General features: G+C 46.7%; 1 protein-coding gene across 1 annotated transcript in view; it reads left to right on the top strand.

The window, feature by feature from the left end:
• The window catches only part of LOC122103592 (leucine-rich repeat-containing protein 37A2-like), a 59123-nt gene that overhangs the window by 20389 nt on the left and 16550 nt on the right, over window positions 1-22184 (top strand). Inside the window, 2 exon segments of the mRNA XM_042674201.1 lie at window positions 1176-1294; window positions 6483-6807. Coding sequence (XP_042530135.1) covers window positions 1176-1294; window positions 6483-6544 — 181 coding nt within the window. The 3' untranslated portion in view covers window positions 6545-6807.

Below are 22184 nucleotides of genomic sequence, written 5' to 3'. Positions count from 1 at the left end.
AGGAAGGAAGGAAGAAAGGAAGGAAGGAAAGAAGGAAGGAAGAAATGAAGGAAGAGAGAAAGAGAAGGAAAAAAAAAATTGAGGCAGGGAATTCTGAGTTTGGGAGCTTTGCAAACTCTTCTTAGAAGTCTTCTTCCTTCCTGTGCACTCACCACCCAGAGGCCTTTGTATTAATAGGAAATGCTTCTGAGATAAACTACAAATCTAGGCCTCTTGGTTCTAATCTATTACCTCAGTTTGAGTCAGAACCACATCACTCCTACGCTTAACCTTCTACTGCGCCCCTCAGTCTTCCTTCCTGTTCCTTTTCAAACATTAAAGAGCAGAAGTTTACCAAAGGGTTCCTCTTCAACTGTTCAGGCCATGTTCCTCAACAGCTCTTTTCTGAACAAGTGAAAAGAGTTATTGGGTGAGCAAATGCAGCAGTTGTACACATTAGCCATTATGTTGGAAATGAACTATACCACCGGTGGGTAGAGGCAGAGGGAAAAGCTGGAAGAGAGTGAGGAAAGGGTCGATACTGCCCAATAAGAATGTACTCATTTCTGAGTTATGTAATTGTAATGGAAGGACATGCCTCTCCCCTCATGGCCCAATCATTTTATGTATCTGAAGATGGAATATGAAGGATTGACCTCAACCCTATTGTTCCAGGCACAATCAGACACAGGCAAAACCCCTGGTATGCACAGACCTGCTTGATGTGCAGGGAGGGCAATCCACCTAAGCTCAGCTGTAAATATTCCATTGTGGGCCCACCCGAAAAGCACCCAACTCCCTAGTCCTAATGGATTTTTCATTAACCTCTGACTCCTTGCTCAGGCCCCTACAAACCTGATGTCAATTTACCCCCCACACAACCTCCAATCCCACGAGAAGGTCTGTGACTATCGCTGACAATAAACAGTCCTCGCCTGTTGGCGACTGAGTCCAGCCTATGCCTTATACCTTCTCCTCCATTTCCTAACAGTAACCTCTCTATACACCACTTTTATAATAACAATATAAAAGCCTAAATACAAAAGTTATATTAACTATAAACATAAAAAATAAAAAAAAGAAAAGAAAGCTCAAACCAAGAAGGGGAACAATGGAGTTAATGGCGTTTCATTGGCTCTTCTACCACTCCGGAACCCCTTCTCCATTAACTTAATTCTCAACGTTTCCATTTATAGGGTCTTGCCTCACAATATGGCCAGCTGCCTCTGCCAATTTAAAAACAATATTGAGGTTATCTGCAAGACAGTCAAGCTACATTGTGACAGTGACTTGCTGACAAACAACACACACTGCCGTGAGTCTGTTTGCATTTTTACTTCTCCCTGGTGATGATTTGTAAATTAATAATTGCTTTCTTTTTATTCATTTATCCAGAGCTAATCTCTACATTTCTGAACTGTTCTCTTGATGAAGGTCCTGTTTTCAGGAGTTATTGTGTAATTCAATCATTTAATTGCCCATATGCATAAGAACCAAGAGAAGGGAATGCAAGAAGAAAGGAGATTATCAAGGGCCACGTTGCATGTACTGTGGTCTCTGCTTGGTACTCTGCCTTCCAATAATTTTATTCAGATGGTGCAAAGTAGACTGTAAGATTCTTTGTCTCAAGTATTCTTTATCTCTGTGACAAGTGCAGCTAGGTTCTGCTGTGTTTTCTTAAACAGAAGTGATGTTGTCTTATTTGGAGCCTTTGAATTTCCAATTTTCTACCCACCAGTTGTTACCTAGCTTTCATAACCAATCAAAGGCCTCTTCCAGGTCTAGACTGTCCAACTCTGAACGTGCTTCATCTCAAGCTTTCCTACCCACAGAATATCCCTTTGTTTTGAAGCATTTTTCCCTGTATATTACTAGATTTAACTTTGTGACTTCCAAAACATGACAGATTTGAATATAGGTTTCCACTGGTGATGTAGGCCAAAAAGTATATAACACTCTGTTACCATGTTGCTTAGTTATCAAAACAATTTTTAATTAATACCATTATTTCCTTCTCTATCAGTGATAGGCAAGCAAGGATTTTTTCATCTTTTATAGCTGAGGGAAATTAGTTCAGAGAAGTCAAGTACTATAGCTTCATGCCCAAGTCTTGAAAGCCTCAAATCTGGACTTACCAGAAGCCAAAGTTCCTCTTTTCCCACCATCTAACCTCCTTCTGTGACCGACCTCGCTACCAAGAAAAGAGCTTTAATTCTCCTAGGCACTGGATGAAACACTAATAAGTGTTTATGTTCTCTGATTCTTTGGATGCTTCCCAAGTAACACTGGAGAGTTTGAAGTGAAAAGGAGCTTTTTCAGCTCCATGCTGTAATTTATGCCAATCACCACAGCTACTCAGAAGGGAGAGATAAGGGAGATCATGGTTCCAAGTAAGTCTGGGAAAACATTTGGCAAGACTTCATCTCAACCAGTAAGACAACTGTGGTGGTATATGTCCCTGATCCTAAGAGGGAAGCTATAAACAGGAGAATTGATGTTAGAGACCAGCTTGAGCAAATAAAACCAGAAAACCCTAACCAAACAGTAACTAAAGCAAAAAGGACCAGGTGTGGGACTTGAGTGGCTGAATGCCTCCCAAACTAGCAAGCTCAAAGTCATGAGTTCAAATCCCAGTAATGCACAACAAAAATGTAGGTTTTCTTTTGCATGTTTTAGAATACCAAGTCATATTTATGCAGAATTGCTATTACTCTATTGATTTCTTACTGATTGTGCATTAATATACAACCAGGATAACTGAAAATTGCTTAACATACCCCAACCCCATGTCCAAATTGTAGAGTCTACTATTAGGGAAGCAGGACATATAGAATCAGAGCTCAAGTGAAGGTACTGGGAAGGTAGGTGGGAAAGAAGTCCAGTTGAGTACCTGTTGTTAAAAGGAGATGGACCTCTGGATTAGCCTCTGCCCTGGCTATCCTGAGGACCATCCTTTGTCATGGTTTCTGGTGTGGTAGAGTTCCTATATTTCACGCAAATTAGGTCCTCAGGTGTTCCGAGTAGGTAATTACTTTGTTCAGGCTTGTCTTTTTCTTTCATTCCTGGGACTAAGTCACACCTACTATATATAGAAAGACAAGCAATATGATGAAGAAAAACAGCCATGAAAAAATTTTCCCATGTATAGAACATTTAAGAAAGGACAGCTTTGAGACTTAGGTTCCATGTGAAGGAGCTAGGCTTAGCTGGTTGGGATTATGAATATGCTAGCCAAGACTGTCTTCTTTTAATACAATGGAGCTTCTCAGTACCTCTGAAAGTGTACTGGTAATAGTTTGTCTGAAAATATTTTAAAAATATGCTTACTGCTCAACCCAGTTTGTTGAATTTCTCTTTATTGCAGCTGTCTTTACAAGAAATGACTTACAGGCTGCTGGGAAGTTGGATCAGTGGTAGAGTGCTTGCCTTGCATGCATGAGGCCCTGGGTTTGATTCCTCAGCACCACAAAAGCAGAAAAAGCCAGAAGTGGCGCTGTGGCTCAAGTGGTAGAGTGCTAGCCTTGAGCTGTATAGCTGAGGGACAGTGTCCAGGCCCAGAGTTCAGGCCCCACGACCAACAAATTAAAAAAAATGAATTACGTAGCTGGGTACAGTGGTCCCAATTTGTAATCCCAGTTACTATGAAGGCAAAGGTAGGGAGGATCACAGTCCAGGTCAGTGGGTTAAACTTGCCTCAAAGACTTGGCCTGTTTCTAGCTTCCCCCCCGCCCCCCCCCCCCCCCCCCCCCCCGCCCCGTACCCTCTGGGCACAGGGTTTTCTGACCACTCTCCCAGGCCAAGCCCAAGGTTACATTTGATCTCAGTACAGGGCTATACCTCCCTCATCCTGCCCTTCCACTGGGTCCAGGGCCCTGCTCTTCAGTATCTTTCTGTACCAATTGGAAAAAACAATGCCACTTCTTCCATGAGAAGTTTAAAGACAACACCCTCCAAAAAACAATCACTCCTAGCTAATTTGAATCCAGTCTCCAAATCCATCTCTGTAGGGGGGAAGGCTTCCTAGAAAGTTAAAGCCCTACACTGTGTGAGAAAACTAAGCCAGGAAATTGACCCTTGACTAAAAAGAGAGAGGCCTTAAAGGAGACCTTAAAACGTACTATCTCATACCCTGCCTAATTAGAAAGGCACCTGCTGTGCAACTTGTGCATCCCACCCAGTGACTGATTGCCTCCTGCCTCAAGGGTGTAGATGCTTCGCACAGTGTGTATCCTCCTCCTATAGCTATTATTGTAATAATTCTCCTGTAACTTTGTAACAATCCCAGGCTTCAGTGATGTAGGGGCATATGTCATTATCTTTCTGAAATGTACAACCCCTTGCTTTGCAGTGAGTGCCTTCATAAACTAAGCCCTATTGCTGGTTCAGGGTCACAGTTACAGCTCTGGAGACTGTGCTGTGTCCCAAGCCAGTCAGTTCTCAGCACTCTAATAAAGTTCCCAGTCCCCCACTTTACTCTCCATGGTGGATTCCTTCCCCCGCCGCAACTGTTACAATCTCCAAAATAACTAGCAAAGTATGACCATATGAGATGTTAAGCAAAATATACCCCAAGATGGGAACACAAGAGGTTTTTTCTTTTCTCTCTTTCTTGCTAGTGTTTTTCATGTACTTACAATACACTATGTGATTCTTTTGTTTCTATTGTATGTTCTTCTCCCATGGTATAACCCCTGTTTTCACTGGATTTGATGCTGGTGTTCTGCCCCTTGTGTATATATTTTTGTAATGTGGGGAGGGGAAAGGATATGGCAGAACGCATAAATGAGGACGCAGGCTGACCCATTGTGACAAAGAGATGTACAGGACACGATATTGAAAGTGAATTCTACAATGTCTGGGTTGGAGGGAGGCAGGAGAAGTTGGGATGGTGGAAGAAAATAAAGGAGGAGGTAAAAATGCTAATGCTCGCTATGAAATCTACTCATGATCCTATTCATGTAACTGTCACCCCTCTGTACAATATTTTTTTTTTTTGGGTCCAGTCATGGGGCCTGAACTCTGGGCCTGGGCACTGTCCCTCAGCTCTTCAGCTCAAGGCTAGTGCTCTACCACTTGAGCCACAGCACCACTTCCGGCTTTTTCCTTTTTGCTTATGTGGTGCTGAGGAATCGAACCTAGGGCCTCACACATGCAAGGCAAGCGCTCTACCACTGAGCCACCTTCCCAGACCTCTGTACAATATTTTTACAATAAAAAATAAAAAAAAGAAATGTGGCTGGAGTTATAAAGCACCAACTAAACAAGAGGAATAAACACAAAATCCTGAGTATACAGAGCAGTACAGACAAGGCAATCATTTCTTCTAGATCCTTTATCATCTCTAATGTGCCATGGTGTCCTTGTGTAAAATCAAATGAATTTTTTTTTTTTTTGTCGGTTGTGGGGCTTGAACTCTGGGCCTGGGCGCTGTCCCTCAACTCTTCAGCTCAAGGCAAACGCTCTACCACTTGAGCTACAGCGCCACTTCCGGTTTTCTGGTGGTTTATTGGTGATAGGAGTCTCACGGTCTTTCCTGCCCGGGCTGGCTTTGAACCGCGATCCTCAGATCTCAGCCTCCTGAGTAGCTAGGATTACAGCCGTGAGCCACCAGCGCCCAGCTCAAATGAATTTTTTGCTTTATGGAAAATTCCATTGTATATATTACTTGGTACAGTTGGAAAGTGCCATGACTAGTTTAAGGCTGTGTTCAATCAAGGTAAAATAGGGATGTTTTTCTCAGGCTCATGTCAGGGGCTTGTCTCAGAATCAAACCTTGACTGAATACCCTGCCCCACTGCCTGACCTGTACCTGTAGATATTTTAGAGTCATCACTGATTCTATGGTAAACCCAGCTAGCTGAATGGTGGATTACCAACCATGGAACAAGGTGATGAAACTTCAGAGGAAATGGCAACACTGTGGGATCAAATCATAATGTGTATTCTCAGGCTCACCACGCAAACCGGCTCATTCTTTTCTGGAAGCCTACTACCGTGGGAAGGAAGAAAATCTCAGATTTTAGCATGGAAGAAAAGGACTTTAAAGCTCCCAGAATTGCACTTGCTTTTTACGTAACTCCAGAGGTGTTTTACTTGGGAAGGTCTGCTTTGCCCCTGAAACATGAGCTGCTGGCTGCCTTCTGGGGATATCCAGGTCTGCAGCCAAAGCCTGCCTAGCTGTGGAGCAGGGGCCCTATAGGAAGAAGTGGTCCCTGCTCTCAGGAAGAGAAGATCCAGTCCCTGGCAGATACAAGCCTAAGCCTTTCTGTTTTATGAACAAAGCTGTCAGTGCCATAAGCAAACATGTCATAAAGTGGGTGGGGAAGGAAACTCAGGGCCCCTAGATAAAAACCACCCCAGGTTAGAACCTACCATAGTGTTTTATTCCCATGTTTTTAGCAGTGACTTAGCATACCATATCCCTATTGCCTACAATGTCCCTTTTGCCCACTATGTCGCTAACCCATAGCTCTGTAGTAAAATATGCATTTCTTCTTTTGCAGATGTGTCTGCTGTTTCCGGCCAGGCCAATTCTACACTGGGCCCAGGATCAGTTCTACCCTAGGTCAAATCCTGATGGAGGTAGTAAGGCTGTATTCATCCTCTTTACAGATCCCACCTGAACTTTCATCTAAGAAGGGACAATTAGACTTAGTAGGGTCCTCTGCTCCATCTCAGCTTTTTGGTGACACTCAGGAGCCAACTGAGACCAACACAGATTCTGCAAGACAGCTATCTCCTGGCTCAATGATGTTACTGTTTTTCATCAAGACACACCAGGCAAGATGAATCTGCAGCACAGACTCCCACAGATGGTGCCAGTTCTTGGTGAGAACCAGGCCCGTCCTCTGCCTCATCCACTCAAAGATATCATGTAGAATGTTGCTCTAGCAGAGACTTCAGAGCACCTCACACTTGAAATACCTGTTCTGAAACCTCTGTATACTCATAGGGAGGTTTAAGTAGGTAGCCATTAAAGAGAACACCATGTGCTTTCAGACAGGAAGAGAAGTTTAGTTTAGAGAAGTGCTTGCCACCGGCCATGCAAGGTGAAGACCACCTGGCCTAAAGAAGGGGCCAGCTGAGGTCTAACCTGGATTTAAGTAGGGAGGGGAGAAGGTGAGGCCATACTGGATGCAGATATGATCTCAGAGCCTGGGACCCTCCCCTGGTCCCATGGGGAGTTTGGAGGGGGGCAGGTTCTGCCCAGGATGTGACCTCCAGGTGTGTCAGTTACCTAGATGACACAGGCACTGGGCAGAGACTTAGCCAAGAGGAGGGAGGAGCCTGCCTCGCCTTCCCAGGGCAAACCTTACATTCCAGCCTTTTGATAATGATGAAACAGGGCACAGATTCTCTCTGGCTACTTCCTGCTGGAAAGGGGGTATCGACATTGGGGCAAAAGGCAGAGATGTGGTCCTTTCTGGAAGAAGGCAGCAGGTAGCAGCTGTCCCTTGATGATAATCCTGAGATGAAGTCTGGAAGAAGTTTCATGAGGAAGGAGCTGGGCCAAAAATTAGAGAGCACACAAAAGGTAACCAAGGAAGGAATATAAGTTTTTGTCTAGTTAGAAGGTAGACAGGTATGGACTTGAGACGGGCAAGTGTATTTCTATGGACCTCCCGGCTCCCGGTTATTTTTTAAAGGCTGACACAAAGTGGCTGATGCAACATCATTTCCTCTCACTCCTCTCCCTTATTTCCTGGACTGGCGGGGTCCCAGGGGTCTCGGTGCTTTTGCTGGGATAGATTGTCCCAGTTGGCATTCACAGGCTTTGAACTCAAGGCCTGGAAGCTGTCCCTGAGCACTTCTGCTTGAGGCTAGCGCTCTTCCACTTTGAGTTACAGTGCCACCTCCAGCCTTTGGCTGGTTAGACATTAGAGTCTCTTGAGCCATGCCTATGGCTTGGCTCTTTGCTGGTTAGTTGGGAGGTGGAGTCTCAGAGGAATTTTTCTGCCCGGGCTGGCCAACAAGTCTTTGCCACAAACCCCCCTTTGATTTCCTATTAACAGGAGACCCACAGAAATAATGAGCAGAGCTTACCTGTAACCCGGTAAGAATTGCCCAACACCAACTTGTACAGTTATTTCTCTGTGGGTCTGGCTAGATACTGCAAGGAGGAAAATCTGTAACAACTCACTGGACATGATGAAAGTTTTTGTAAGCTTTCAGGCGAGGAAAGAACACGCAGGAGAAGGTAAAGGTGAACAATTGGGTATGCTCCCAGGCCAACTCCCTTCAGGATCAGAGAGGTGGCACAGAGTCTCATTGTAGCAGGGTTTCTATGGCCAGGATCAGCAGGAAGTTTTAGCACTGAACTTGTTTTGCAAGTTTGAGCAGTTTCAGGCCCATGACTCCAAAGAGGATTGGGACAGGTGGTGTATACAGAAGTGGTTTGGCTTTTCTTAGCTGCCGCTACCCACCAGTGGCCTGACATTCTGGCATTTTTGGTTTGGTAATAGGGTGACGATAGTCATCTGGCTACTTCCTGCTGGACAGGGGCGTCGTGGGGCTGTATGCCAGTTATCTAGGATGCCGGAGGGGTAGTTGGCTGGTGAGTGTTTGGGTGGAGAAGAAGCTGATTAACTGTCCCTCTGGTCATTTCTTGGATGTGGCTCTGGATGAACCTCAAGATGCATGGGGCAAGTAGAAAGAAAAGGCAAATTAAAATTAATGGGCCTGAAGAAAAGACAAATTAAAAGTAATGGGGGCTATGGAACCAGTCCAGAATAGGCCCCTGGATTGCTGTTTGAACTCCTCTTTTAGCTTCTTTAGGGCCTCAATACTTTGTTCTACCAAACCTGACTCATTGATGTAATAACAACATTCATTGTTCCTGCAAGAATAGGCAGGTCCTACCTTTTTTAGCCATTAGGAGGTCTCCGTGTTGGCACTTTTGAAGAGCAACCTGTGCCAGGGAGGGAAGCTGGCGCTGGAGTGAGGGTAGAGGTACTGAGGTGGATTCCATGGCCACCTGGAGTTTATCTGAAAGTTCCTGAGCTGAGACCAGGCTATGTCTTAGGGTCCAAGAAACCTGTTGAACCACTTAGGAAATAAAGGGTGGGCCATTATCAAATTAGAGGGAGGAGGGGAGGCCAAAGCAAGGAATAATATCTGAAAGTAAAAATGGGGTTACAACTCCTGCTGTCTCTTTGGGAATTGGAGAGGCTTCACCCCACCCTGTGAGGGTGTCTGCCAGGGCAAAAAGGTACCACATCCTTTTGTGGGTGGCATATGGGTAAAATCAACGTGCCAGTCTTGGCCAGGCAAATAGCCCGACATTTGGTGGGTTGTAAAGGCTTGCCTAAAGTCCCCTTTGAAGGGTGGTGGTGGAGAATGTAAAATGTGCCTGAGCGGCAGACTCAACTATTCTAGAAAGCTGAGGGTGATAGAAGTGGGGCTTTAAAAAAAAAAACAGTCCCTTAGGCTCAGCATGCAGTGAGGAATGAACCTGCTGGATGAGGGTTTGTAGCCTGGGCCAGGGGCAAGGCCAAGTTATTTCCCACAAAGATCCATGCCTGTTCTCCATCTGTGCCATTCCCCCCTACTTTTTTTCTGGTCAGTTGTGGGGCTTGAACTCTGGCCCTGGGCACTGTCCCTCAGTTCTTCAGCTCAAGGCTAATGCTCTACCACTTGAGTCACAGCACTACTTCCAGATTTTTCTGTTTATGTGGTGCTATGGAATCAAACCCCGGGCCTCACGCATGTGAGGTAAACACTCTACCACTGATCCACCTTCCTAGCCAAGTGCCACTCTTCTCCTATAGAAGAATGTATCCTGACAGGGAATACTGAGCGGTCAAATGTGGGACCTGTAAAAAAAAAAATGGGGACTGCCTCGAAAACCCTGGGGAGGCACCGTCCAGGTCAGCTGATTTGTCTGAGAGGTGTTTGGATCCTCCCATGTGAAGACAAACAGAATCCAACATGCCAGGTCCAAGAGAATGGTAAAGAAAGCATCCTTAAGATCCAACACAGAAAAATGGGTCATAGAAGGGGAAATATGGAAAAGGCGGGTAGATGGGTTGGGAACTACAGGGTGTATGGGCACCACAGCCTCATTAATGAGATGAAGGTCCTGTACTAATCAGTAGGAGCCATCCGGTTTGCAGATAGGCAAAATAGGGGTGTTATAAGGTTAGTTGGCACCAGGAGTCCCTTCCTTTTCAAGTACTTTCTTATCCAGAGGAAACCAAATTTTCCCCAATTCCTTTCCCAAGACTTTCTTAACTACCCTCTTTAGAATTCCTTGAATTCCATTCCCAAGGCTGTCTCTACTACCCTCTTTACAATTTTTTTTTTTTTTTTGGGGGTCTGGTTGTGGGGCCTGAACTCTGGGCCTGGGTGCTGTCCCTCAGCTCTTCCGCTCAAGGCTAGCGCTCTACCAATTGAGCCACAGCGCCACTTCTGGCTTTTTTTTTTCTTTTTGCTTATGTGGTGCTGGGGAATCGAACCCAGGGCCTCATGCATTGCAAGGCAAGCACTCTACCACTGAGCCACCTTCCCAGCCCTCTCTTTACAATTTCTTGAGCTTCTTTGTGGCTACAATATTTTCTTTGGTTTGTGGAACTGGGTTATTTCAGAACTGCCTCAGGACATCGCTTGGGTGGAGAAGTTTGCTAGATTTTAAGGCTAAGAGCAGGGCTGGGTCTCATTCCTCTTAGTACCTCCATTGCATATATCAGGCAAGTAAGAGGGCCCTTCACTGGTGGCTGGGAGGGAAGTCCCTCAACTCCCATAACTGAGACCTGTGAAGGAATTGGGGGGCCCGAGTAGGAAGGGAGGACCAAATAGGTAGCCCCCTTATCATTGTCCAAAAAGGAAATGGCCTTTCCCGCTACCTGGATCGTTACCCTAGGCTGGAGGAGGGTGATCGGGGACAGCGAAGCACGGCATCCTCAGTCTTCAGCGGCCAGACCCAAGCCCAAAGGCAGCAAGTCAGGGGAGGGAAGGACTGTACCCCCGTGGCTAGGCGTAGAGGGGCAGTCAGGCTTCCAGTGTTCCTTCTGATCACACAGTAGTCATGGTGTCTGAGGAGGACCGGGTTTAGGGCATCGCCTTACCCAGTGCCCCTCCCGGCCGCATTTGAAGCAGGGTCCAGGTGGTTGGTGCTTTTCTCCAGAACCATGCGTTGTACGTGGCTTCAGGGCAGTGACCAGAGCTTGGGCTTGGTAGGCCACCTTTTGGTGAGAGGTGGCTTCCCTATCAGTCTTTTCCTGTTCCTTATGGGCATGGAATACTTTAAAGGCCATGTTCACCAGGTCACCCATGGTGTTTGAGGGCCATCCTCAGCCTTTTAAAGTGTTTTCTTTATGTCTGGCGCTGACTGAGAAATAAAATGAGAGGCCAAAAAGCTGGCCCAAGGCGGAGAGGTGGGGTCCACGTGGGTGTACTTAGTCAGGGCTAGAAGTCTAGCTAGAAAGGCAACAGGGTTCTCTTCCCATAGTTGAGTAATTTTCCACAATTTGACAAAGTTCATCACCTTATGGGAGGCTGCCTATAATCCAGCCAAAAGGCTCTGAATCATTTTATGTCTACGTAAGCCATTGCAATCCTCAGCTGTATCTATCTGGTATTGCCAATGAGGGTCCTGGCTGGGGACTGCCTCAGTTCCCACGGGCATGTTTGTGTCTCTAAGGTGGATCTCGTTCTCATGAACCTTTGGCACAGGCCTGACCAACTGCCTCATGCTCCTCCATAGTAAGAGCAGTGGAAAGCATACCAGGGAGATCATGCCAGATGAGAATATTAGACCCTTGGCCCGGTGGGGTCAGATGGTGCATAGGGTGGTGGATGGGCCACAGAAAACAGAGTCAAGAGGGTCAGGAGAGGAAGAGAGAGGGGGAGAGTTTTTGGAGGGATCTTGCCACATGAGCAAGAGTTGAGGTAGAGGCAGGAGAAACAGAGAGGGATGGGAGCATAAGTAGAAGAATCCCTGGATGAAAGGAATTTCAGTCCACTTTACCAGTTGCTCATAGAAATTGAGGCCAGGGAGGATATCGAGCTGGTACATAGGCCATTCCCAGTTACAGAGGAGGATTAATTTCCTCGGTCTAAGATCAGGTCTTCGGCCTAGACGTTTTTTTTTTTTTTATTTTATTTGAGAAGATACTGTACAGAGGGGTTACAATTACATGGGCAGGATAATGCATACATTTCTTACCAAGCATTGCAGCCTCCTCCTTTGTTTACCCTTCACCTCCCTTCCCAGCCTCCCCCCTCCCCCCCACCCAATCATACCCCCCCAGGTTTAAGGTTACCCAATAAGAAACTCAAAGGAGTGTGTGGGTCTGGTTTGGAATTTTGGTTTCTCATGGTGCCCAGCTACCAGGGTAAAACTAAGGCTGAAGAAGGCATCCTTGTGTAAGCCAAAGAGTTACCAAAAACAGGAGTGACAGAGAAGACGAAATGTCAATGATCATTCTCAGCACCAAGACCAAAGACCGGGGTGGGGGGTGGGGTGAGGGGGATAGAGACTCCAGCATGAGCTCTCCTGACTTTCGGGGAGCTGAGTTCCTGGAAAGCAAGACAGGACACCCTGAGACAAAGGGTAGGGATTTACCCAATTCAAAGGTGGTGGGTGCACAGAAGGCCAGGCTGAGGTCCTGGGTCAGACAAAGGAGAGAGGGAGAGAAAGAGAGATAGAGGTAGAGGCTTCAGGTGGGTTTACAGAGATAGCCAATGATATCCCAAGCCACTAGGTGGCCATCCACAACATATGCACAGCTTACAGAGGCAAAGGCCATGAGGTCTTTTCAGGTGGCTATTTAGCCCAAAGTAAGCTCAGCGGGTTCTGTGTTCCTGATTGAGGAGGTCTCAAGAGAGGAGCAAGGGAAGAGAGAGGCCGAGAAGGGGCAGTGCCAGTTGATCCCCTTGGAGCGAAGTGAAGCAAGGTTGGACAAATGGGATTGCATAAGGTTGCAGAGCTTCTGCAGGGCAAATGACATAGCTAGCAAGATCAATAGAAAGCCCACGGACTGGGAGAAGATCTTTACTAGCCATACAACGGACAAGGGTCTCATATCTAAAATATACTTGGAACTCAAAAAATTAAACCACCCAACAACAAATCCTCAAAGAAACAACTGCCCAATAAATAAGTGGGCGAAAGACTTAAAGAGAAGCTTCTCTGAAGAAGAAGGAAGGATGGCCAATAGACACATGAAGAAATGTTCAACATCCCTAGCCATAAAAGAAATGCAAATCAAAACAACATTGAGATATCGCCTCACTCCGGTTAGAACAGCAAAAATCAAGAACTCTAAAAACAACAGATGCTGGAGGGGATGTGGACAGAAAGGAACCTTACTTCATTGTTGGTAGGAATGTAAACTTGTTCAACCACTTTGGAAAGCAGTATGGAGATTCCTCAAAAGACTTCACATAGAACTCCCCTATGACCCAGCAATCCCACTTTTGGGCATTTACCCTAATGTTTACAAACAAGCTACCAGCACAACTATGTTTATTGCAGCATTATTTACCATAGCTAAGATATGGAACCAACCCAGATGCCCCTCAGTAGATGAATGGATCAAGAAAATGTGCTATATATACACAATGGAATTCTAGGCCTCCATCAGAAAGAATGACATTGCCCCATTTGTTAGGAAATGGAAAGGCTTGGAAAAAATTATATTAAGTGAAGTAAGCCAGGCCCAAAGAAACATAGGTCCCATGGTTTCCCTTATTTGCAATATCTAGTATAGGTATGAGTCAAGCGGAAAAGGTCAGATAATGTGATGTTAGGAAAATGAACCCTTAAATATGTATTTTAATGTTTTTGTTTCTTTCATGCATGTGTTTCTAACTCATTTATAAGATTATTTCTTTGTTGCTTTGTATGTCCCTCCCCCACAGTGTAACCCCCGCTTTCACTATATTTGATGTCAGTATAACATGTGGAGGAGATGGGGACAAACAAGTCGTTTAAGGATTCAGGTGGACCTGTTGGAACAATGAGAAGTACAAAATGTCATGTCAAAACCAGCTTTACAATGTCGGTGTGGGGGGAGAAGGGGGGGTATGATTGGGTGGGGGGGAGGGGGAGGCTGGGAAGGGAGGTGAAGGTTAAACAAAGGAGGAGGCTGCAATGCTTGGTAAGAAATGTATGCATTATCCTGCCCATGTAATTGTAACCCTTCTGTACAGTATGTTCTCAAATAAAATAAAATTTAAAAAAAAAGAGAGAGAGGAGCAAGGGAAGAGAGGCTGAGAAGGGGCAGTGCCAGTTTATTGCCTTGGAGTGAAGTGAAGCAGTGCCATCTTCTTGGGTTCCGCACCAGATCTATGGTTTTAAGTGAGGAAAGAATACACAGGAGGAGTTAAGGGTGAAGAAAAGTTTGTTGGGGTACACTCCAGGGAGCAGAATCTGGTTGTGGCAGGGTTTATATGGCCGGGGTCAGCAGGAACTTTTAGCAGGTAACTTGTTTTGCAAGTTTGAGAGGTTTCAGGCTAGTGCCCCTGAAGAAGGATTCAGACAGGTGATGTATAAGGAAGTGGCTTTTCTCAGCTGTCTCTGCCCTTCAGTGGCCTGACAGTTCTAACTTAAATTGGACCAAGTTAAATGATCTCTAGTCCAGGGGGAGGGGAGAGAAAGATTGAAAATCAAACGTAGAATGGCTAGCCTCTGAGAGGGAACCTAGAGGGGTGTCAGCAGGACCAAGCCTGTGTCACACTCTTGCAGGCACAAGCCAAAAGGTTGCAGAAAATTATGAAGGAGAGAGCAAAGAAGAGTCTGAAAGTAAAGACTTCTGACCATTACCATAGCAGTGGCAAAAACTATGTGTGGGAATATTTTGACCAGGCCTCATGGCAAATGCAAGAGGCATTCCAACTGAGTGTCCCGGCTCGGGCTTAAAAGCTCAGGAGGCAGCCAGTCTGGTGAGTGAAGGAGAGCTTACTGAATGGAAGCAGCGTCCCACATCCTCCAGTGCCCCCTAGACACATTTCACTCACTGGAATGGAGAAGTGGTGAGCATGGATATGGAGGCCAGCAATGGTTTTGGTGAAAAGTCTAGTGTGGCATTTTGCAGAATTTCAGTTAGAGGGAAAAAGGGCAGTATGAACTGGGGAATATTCCTCAGAGGAAAAGAAAAACAGAAAAAGGGGGGGGAAACAAAATGGAGAGGAATCCCACCTAATCCTGACTTTAAACCCTTCCCAAATTCACACAGCACCATTTATGTTAGGTATAAGCAGGTAAGGAGAACACCTTTGCTGCTTTCAGGCAGCAAGAGAAGTTAATTTTACCAAACTGCTTGTCCCTGTCAAGCAAGGTGGAGACCACATGGCTGTAAACTAGGTTTAAGTAGGGAAGGCGAGGGGAGAAGTTGCAGTCAGGTGAGGGAAAGTGTGGCTACATCTTCCCTCAGGGCTTGGGATCCTCCCCTGATCCAATGGGAAATGGAGGGGTAGGGGAGGAGAAGGACTCTGTGTGTGTGTGTGTGTGTGTGTGTGTGTGTGTGTGTGTGTGTGTGTGTGTGTGTGTCTTTCTGTCTGTCTGTCTGTCACTGTACTACTCTAACTATTATACTGATGGACCTACTGAGTCCAGGTCTTCACCCTCTTCTCACATTGACCTGGGACAATTATATTTGCTAGCCTCTCAGATGTTTGCTGAGTCTAAGGAGCCAACGGAGACCAATACAGATTCTGCAGGACAGCTATCTTCTTGCTCTGATGATTTTACTGTTTCTCATCATGACTCGCCAGGCAAGTTAAATCTGGAGCACAGACTCCCACAGATGGTGCCAGGGCTAGGTGAGGATCAGAACCCGGCTATACCTCTGCTTCATCCACCCAAAAGTACCACACAGAATGTTGCTCTAGCTGAATTCACAAGGGAAAGCATTTGTTCTTGCACCTGAGGAGTGGATGAAGGATCCTGTTTAGCTTAGTTTCTTTGAGCGGAGGTGGCAAAAGCATGAGCTGAGAGTAGCTCAAAATCGACTGGCAGGATCTCAGCTAGACTCAAGTATAAAGGTGGTTGATGTTGACAGTGTGGCTCAGAAAGCCAAAGAGGATGCAGATGAACCTCTAGAACCCCTTGAGCAAGATGAATCTGCTCAGCTCCACCTGCAGACCCATACTCAAAACCCCAGGACTCCTGAGAAGCTCCGGTCCCCTGCAGCTCAGGAAGAGCACCCAGTTCAACAGCATGTTAGCGAGGAGGTTGTGCCATCAGTGGAAAAAAAGCCTGAACATTCAACATTGCCAGATGCCACAGTTCAACCTGCAGATGTGCAGATTACCTTCACCACTCCCAGTCACCAACAGACTGCAGGCCATCCTCCAGGGAGACCTCCGGAGGAAGAGCTGTCACCTACCCAACAAGAGGTGCCAGCTCAACCTTCAGAGCTCCCAGAGTTTGGAGACCTTTCTGAAAGCCATCTAGAAGCCCCAGCTCAGCCTGAAAAACCATTTGAGGGAGTCACACCTCCAGGTGAGCAGGAGGCTCCTGTTCAAGCTCCAGAGGCCCCCATGGAAAGCATAGAGGCAAGTCCCCCAAACCATGCGCTAACAGCTCAGTCTCCAGGAGAGGTCCAAGCTCACCATGCCAACATCTCCTATATTACAGATAAGCCCCCAGATGTAATAGTTACCATCACTGAAATGCCTACCAAGGAGACTGAATCGCCTCTATCCCACAATGAGGCTCCAGCTGGTCCTGCAGTTTACAGAGAAGAGATAGAACCGGCTTTCAGTGAGCAGGAGCATAGATCTCAACCTGAGTCTCTTGGGGAGACTCAGCCTTCTGTAATACAGCCTGAAGTCCCTGCTCAGGCTTCAGAGCACAATGGGGAGGTTGAATCTTCTGTAACCCAGCAGGAACAACCAGCTCAGTCTTTTGAGCATCATGAGTGGACAGTGTCACCTCCAGGCCTAAATGAATCTCAGTATTCAAACTTGGACAATTTGACTAGCAGACCTCCAGATGTGATTACCATAACACCACAGTCAACAGTTGAGTGGGGGAGTTCTCCAATCCCCAGTGAGGCTCCAGCTTATCCCTCAGTCCCAGGAAATGATATGGGACTTCCTATAACCCAGCAAGAGTCCCCATCTGGGCCACCAGAGCCTTCTCAAGTGTCCATACCTGTATCAATCCAAGAAGAGGCTCCAGCTTCAGGACCTAGTGGACATGAAAAGCCTTCTACCCAACAGGAAGCCACAGCAGAGACTACACAGACCTCTGAAGAGGTTATACCTCCAACCCGGCCTCCAGAGGTAGAAGTACCACCTCAGCCTCCAGAGCTTCCTAATGAAATTGTTCCATCTACAGAACTTCATGAAGTTCCACCTGCACCATTACAGAACAATACCGTTAAACCCTCAGAGATGAATGATGTTGAGATTACAACCCAACAGGAGGTCCCTGACCAGTCCTCAATGTTCTCTGAACAGTCTGGTCCCTTGGAAGACCAGAATGAGGTCACAACCCTGCACCCAAAACCCCCTACAACTGTTGAACCATCTCCCATTTATCAAGCAATCTCTCCAGGGCTTGAAGAGCTTCCTGAGGCACCTTCTCCAAGCCAACAAGAGAGCACAACTCTGCTCCCCAAGCCCTCTGAGAGTACTGAGCTTCCATCCATCCAGCCAGAACTTCCAGTTCCATCACCAATACCAGTATGGACTATAATATTCCTCCACTCTCAGATAGCTGGGAATTTTCACCTTTAGATCTAGAAATGATGTTCAAAGGTCATAATGAACCAACGTTGCCTAAAACCACAGTGAAACAAGTGGATCTGGAGTTGACCATAACTCCACAGACTAATGAACAAGTTGCATTTTCTCCACCCCAGTATGGTGTCCCTTCCCAGCCTCCTTAAGACCCTGAAAATATTGACTGTTCTTCAGTCCATCAAGAGACTACAACTCAGACTCCGAATTCTCACAAGCAGCAAAGTGCTTCTACAACTACTCTAATGGCTTCATCTCTGCCTGCACAACTCCCTGAGAAGGTGGAACTCTTCCACTGGACATAGAACTCCTTCAATTCAGGATGTACATGCAACTCGGCTTCCAGTGCTACTTCATGAGATGGTAAAGAAACCTCCAGTGCACTATGAGATGTCAGTTCCCACTCGAAATCAAGATATACTCAGAGGGCTGGGGAGGTGGCTCAGTGGTAGTGTGCTTGTTTTGCGTGCATGAGGCCATGGGTTTGATTCCTCAGCACCACATAAGCAGCAAGAACTCAAAACTACTCCAGAAATCTCTACTGCAGCCCAACATTCTAAGGACCTAAAGAAGTGGCCTAGGGTAATACTTCAACCTGTAGAAATCCAACTGTTACTGTACAAGCTGTTCTTGAAGATAAACTTCCTCCAACAGCAGGTGAGGCCCCAACTCAGCCTACAAAGCCACCTACAGAGGTTGTGGGGCAATCTGAAGAAAATCAGGGGTTGACAGTTCTCATATCAGGTCAGAATGAAACTCAGCATTCACCATTGCACAATGTGACATTTCGACAATTTGACCTGGAAGTTACACTAACTCCAGACTGCATTATGGAGCATGAACATTCTTCAGCTCCTAAGAAAACTAGAACAACCTGAGGTAATCTTTCTACCCCCAGATAAGATTCAATCTCAGCATCCCCATCTGACTAAAGTTATAGTTCCACATCATTTTGATGTAGAAATTACCTTCACTCCAGAAACACCACCAACCAAGGATTCTACAACCCAAGCACCATTTTCTATCACAGGTTCAACTCCAGCCTGGACTCCAATGACACACAAGATCACATCTCAACTAATGGGCCTACTGCTTTTCACAACCTCAGAACCCACTACAGAGGCTGACAATTCTTCATCCCTGAAAATGACCACAACTGCTTCTCAAGTGACGTTTCCCCTTCAAGTTCAGCATGAAAAACCAACTTTATTCAATTATGTAGACAGTCCCATCTGAACCTCTGCAGGAGACCCAACCGAGCATCTGAAGGAGACCTCAACTCAGCATCCGCAGGAGACCACAACTCAACATCTGCGGGAGACCACAGCTCACCATCTGAAGAAGACTCAACCCCAGCATCTTCAGGAGACCCCACCTCAGCATCTGCAGGGGACACCACCCCAGCATCTGCAAAAGACCCCAACTCAGCATCTGCAGGAGACCCCACCTCAGCATCTAGAGTAGACCCCATTCCAGCATCTGCAGGAGACCTCAACTCAGCATCTGCAGGAGACCCCACCTCTACATCTGCAGGAGACCACACCTCAGCATCTGCAGGAGGCCCCACATCAGCATCTGCAGGAGACCACACCTCAGCATCTGCAGGAGACCACACCTCAGCATCTGCAGGAACCACACCTAGCATCTGCAGGAGACCTCACCTCAGCATCTAGAGTAGACCCCATTCCAGCATCTGCAGGAGACCTCAACTCAGCATCTGCAGGAGACCCCACCTCTACATCTGCAGGAGACCACACCTCAGCATCTGCAGGAGGCCCCACATCAGCATCTGCAGGAGACCCCACCTCAGCATCTGCAGGAGACCACACCTCAGGAGACCCCACCTCAGCATCTGCAGGAGACCACACCTCAGCATCTGCAGGAGGCCCCACGTCAGCATCTGCAGGAGACCACACCTCAGCATCTGCAGGAGACCACACCTCAGCATCTGCAGGAACCACACCTAGCATCTGCAGGAGACCTCACCTCAGCATCTGCAGGAACCACACCTCAGCATCTGCAGGAGACCTCACCTCTGCATCTGCAGGAGACCACACCTCAACATCTGCAGCAGACACCAACTCAGCATCTGCAGGAGACACCACCTGAGCATCTAGAGGAGACCAACACCTGAGCATCTAGAGGAGACCAACACCTCAGAATCTACAGGAGACACCAACTCAACATCTTCAGGAGACACCAACTGAACATCTTCAGTAGACACCAACTCAGCATCTGCAGGAGACCACAACTCTGCATATACAGGAAACCACACCTCAGCATCTGCAGGAGACCCCACCTCAGCATCTTCAGGAGACCACACCTCAGCATCTGCAGGAGACCACACCTCAGCTTCTGCAGGAGAGCACACCTCAGCATCTGCAGGAGACCACACCTCAGCTTCTGCAGGAGACCACACCTCAGCAACTGCAGGAGACCTCACCTCTGCATCTGCAGGAGACCTCACCTCAGCATCTTCAGGAGACCACACCTCAGCATCTGCAGGAGACCACACCTCAGCATCTGCAGGAGACCACACCTCAGCATCTGCAGGAGACCACACCTCAGCATCTGCAGGAGACCAAACCTCAGCATCTGCAGGAAACCACACCTCAGCATCTGCAGGAGAAACCAACTCAACATCTGCAGGAGACCCCACCTCTGAATCTGCAGGAGAAACCAACTCAGCATCTGGAAGAGACCCCAACTCAATATCTGTAGGAGACACCAACTCAGCATCTGGAGGAGACCCCACCTCAGCATCTGCAGGAGAACCCAACAAAACATCTGCAGGAGACTCCAACTCAACGCCTGCAAGAGACACCAACTCAGAATGCACAGGAAATTAAAGTCCAACTCAACATCTATTGGAGACTCCAACTCAGCCTGTACAGGAGGTCCCAACTCAGCCTCTGCAGAACACCCCAACTCAGTCACTGCAGGAGACCACAACTCGGCCCCTGCACGAGACGCCAAATAAACCTCTGTGGAAGACTGTAACTCAGCCTAAGCAGAAGACTGGAAGCATGCCTTGGCTGAAGACCCCAACTCAGCCGTGGCAGAAGGCCTCAACTCAGCCTCTGCGGAAGCCCTCAAATTGGCCTAATACTATGAAAATTTAACTCAGGCTATATGTAGGCCACAGTTAGAGGCTGTGGCTAAACCTCCAACAACAGGAAATCACCCAGTGTCACAATTTATAGAGACTACTACTACTACTCCAAAGCACAGTGAAGTGACACTTGGACATCCACACAGGTTGCAAACTCAGCATCCAACCTTGACTCAAGGCACAGTTAAACCATTGACTCAATTTCCAGCCACCACCACCACAGAAAATGCTTTAGCTGTGCAAACTGAACAGAATGCCCCTTCAAGCATCAACTTAGGTGAGCTCTGTCACTGCCAAAACCAGACACTGTCATGTGTGGATCTCAGCCCAGTGCAGAGGCTCTGCCAAGTTCCTGTGCTATGGACCCCACGAAGCAACTTTTCACTGTCTGGCAAGTATCCCCCTACCTCCTTTGTGCTGGGCATTCTGCCTGACATTCTTTTCTAAAGTTCTTCGTCCTCTCTCCAATCCAGTATTGAGTAATGTTGACTTTTACTGTTTTCTTAATTTTTTAGATTGGTTGTGGGGCTTGAACTCAGGGCCTGGGCGCGGTCTCTGGGCTCTTCATCTCAAGGCACAGCGCCACTTCCATTTTCTGATGGTTTATTGGAGATACGAGTCTCACATACTTTCCTGACTCGGCTGGCTTTGAACCAAGATCCTCAGATATCAGCCTCCTGAGTAGTTAGGATTAGAGGCATGAGCCACTGGCACCTGGCTTTCTTATTTTTTTAGGTTGGTTGAGGGGATTGAACTCAGGACACCTGGGTACTGTCTTTGAGCTCTTTTGCTCAAGACTAGCATTTTACAAGTTCAAGCTACAGCATCACTTCCAGTTTTCTAGTGGTTAGTGGAGATAAGAATCTCTTGAACTTTTCTGCCCAGCTGGCTTTAAACCAAGATCTTCACATTTCAGCCTCCTAAGGACTAGGATTACAGGCATGAGCCACCTGTGCCTGGCTGGCTTTTAAACTTTTCACTTCTTCACTTTCCTTGTTCTCATCTTCCTATTGTATCCATTTGCCAAGCTTTTATTTGAGGCTGCTTTCCAAGAAGATTCTGAGTCACAGAAGTTCTGATGGGAATACAAAATTGTAGCATTCTCTAAAAAGAACAACAGAGAAAAATTACTGACTGACAAAGTGTGGGCATGAGTGTACCAAACAGGACTCTATACTTTCTGTCCTGAATGAGTGAACCTGACAGTGATAGAAACAGAGTAGTCAAGAAGGAAAACCAGTTTGTGAGAAAGGAGTTCAGTTTGGGACATGTTTATTGGTAAACAGTCAGAAGTCTTGCAGTTGAAAGGAAACGTCTACTAGGCAAATGAGCAGACTTAAATCTTCACTACCAGACAAAGTATATATGAACTGAGCAGAAGAGTGATTGCAAAGACTAATGACTA

Source organism: Dipodomys spectabilis, unplaced genomic scaffold, assembly GCF_019054845.1.
Source record: "Dipodomys spectabilis isolate Male_0828 unplaced genomic scaffold, ASM1905484v1 ptg000018l, whole genome shotgun sequence".
Lineage (NCBI taxonomy): Eukaryota > Metazoa > Chordata > Mammalia > Rodentia > Heteromyidae > Dipodomys > Dipodomys spectabilis.
Note: the sequence above shows the minus strand (reverse complement) of the source record. Positions and strands in the feature narration are given on the sequence as shown.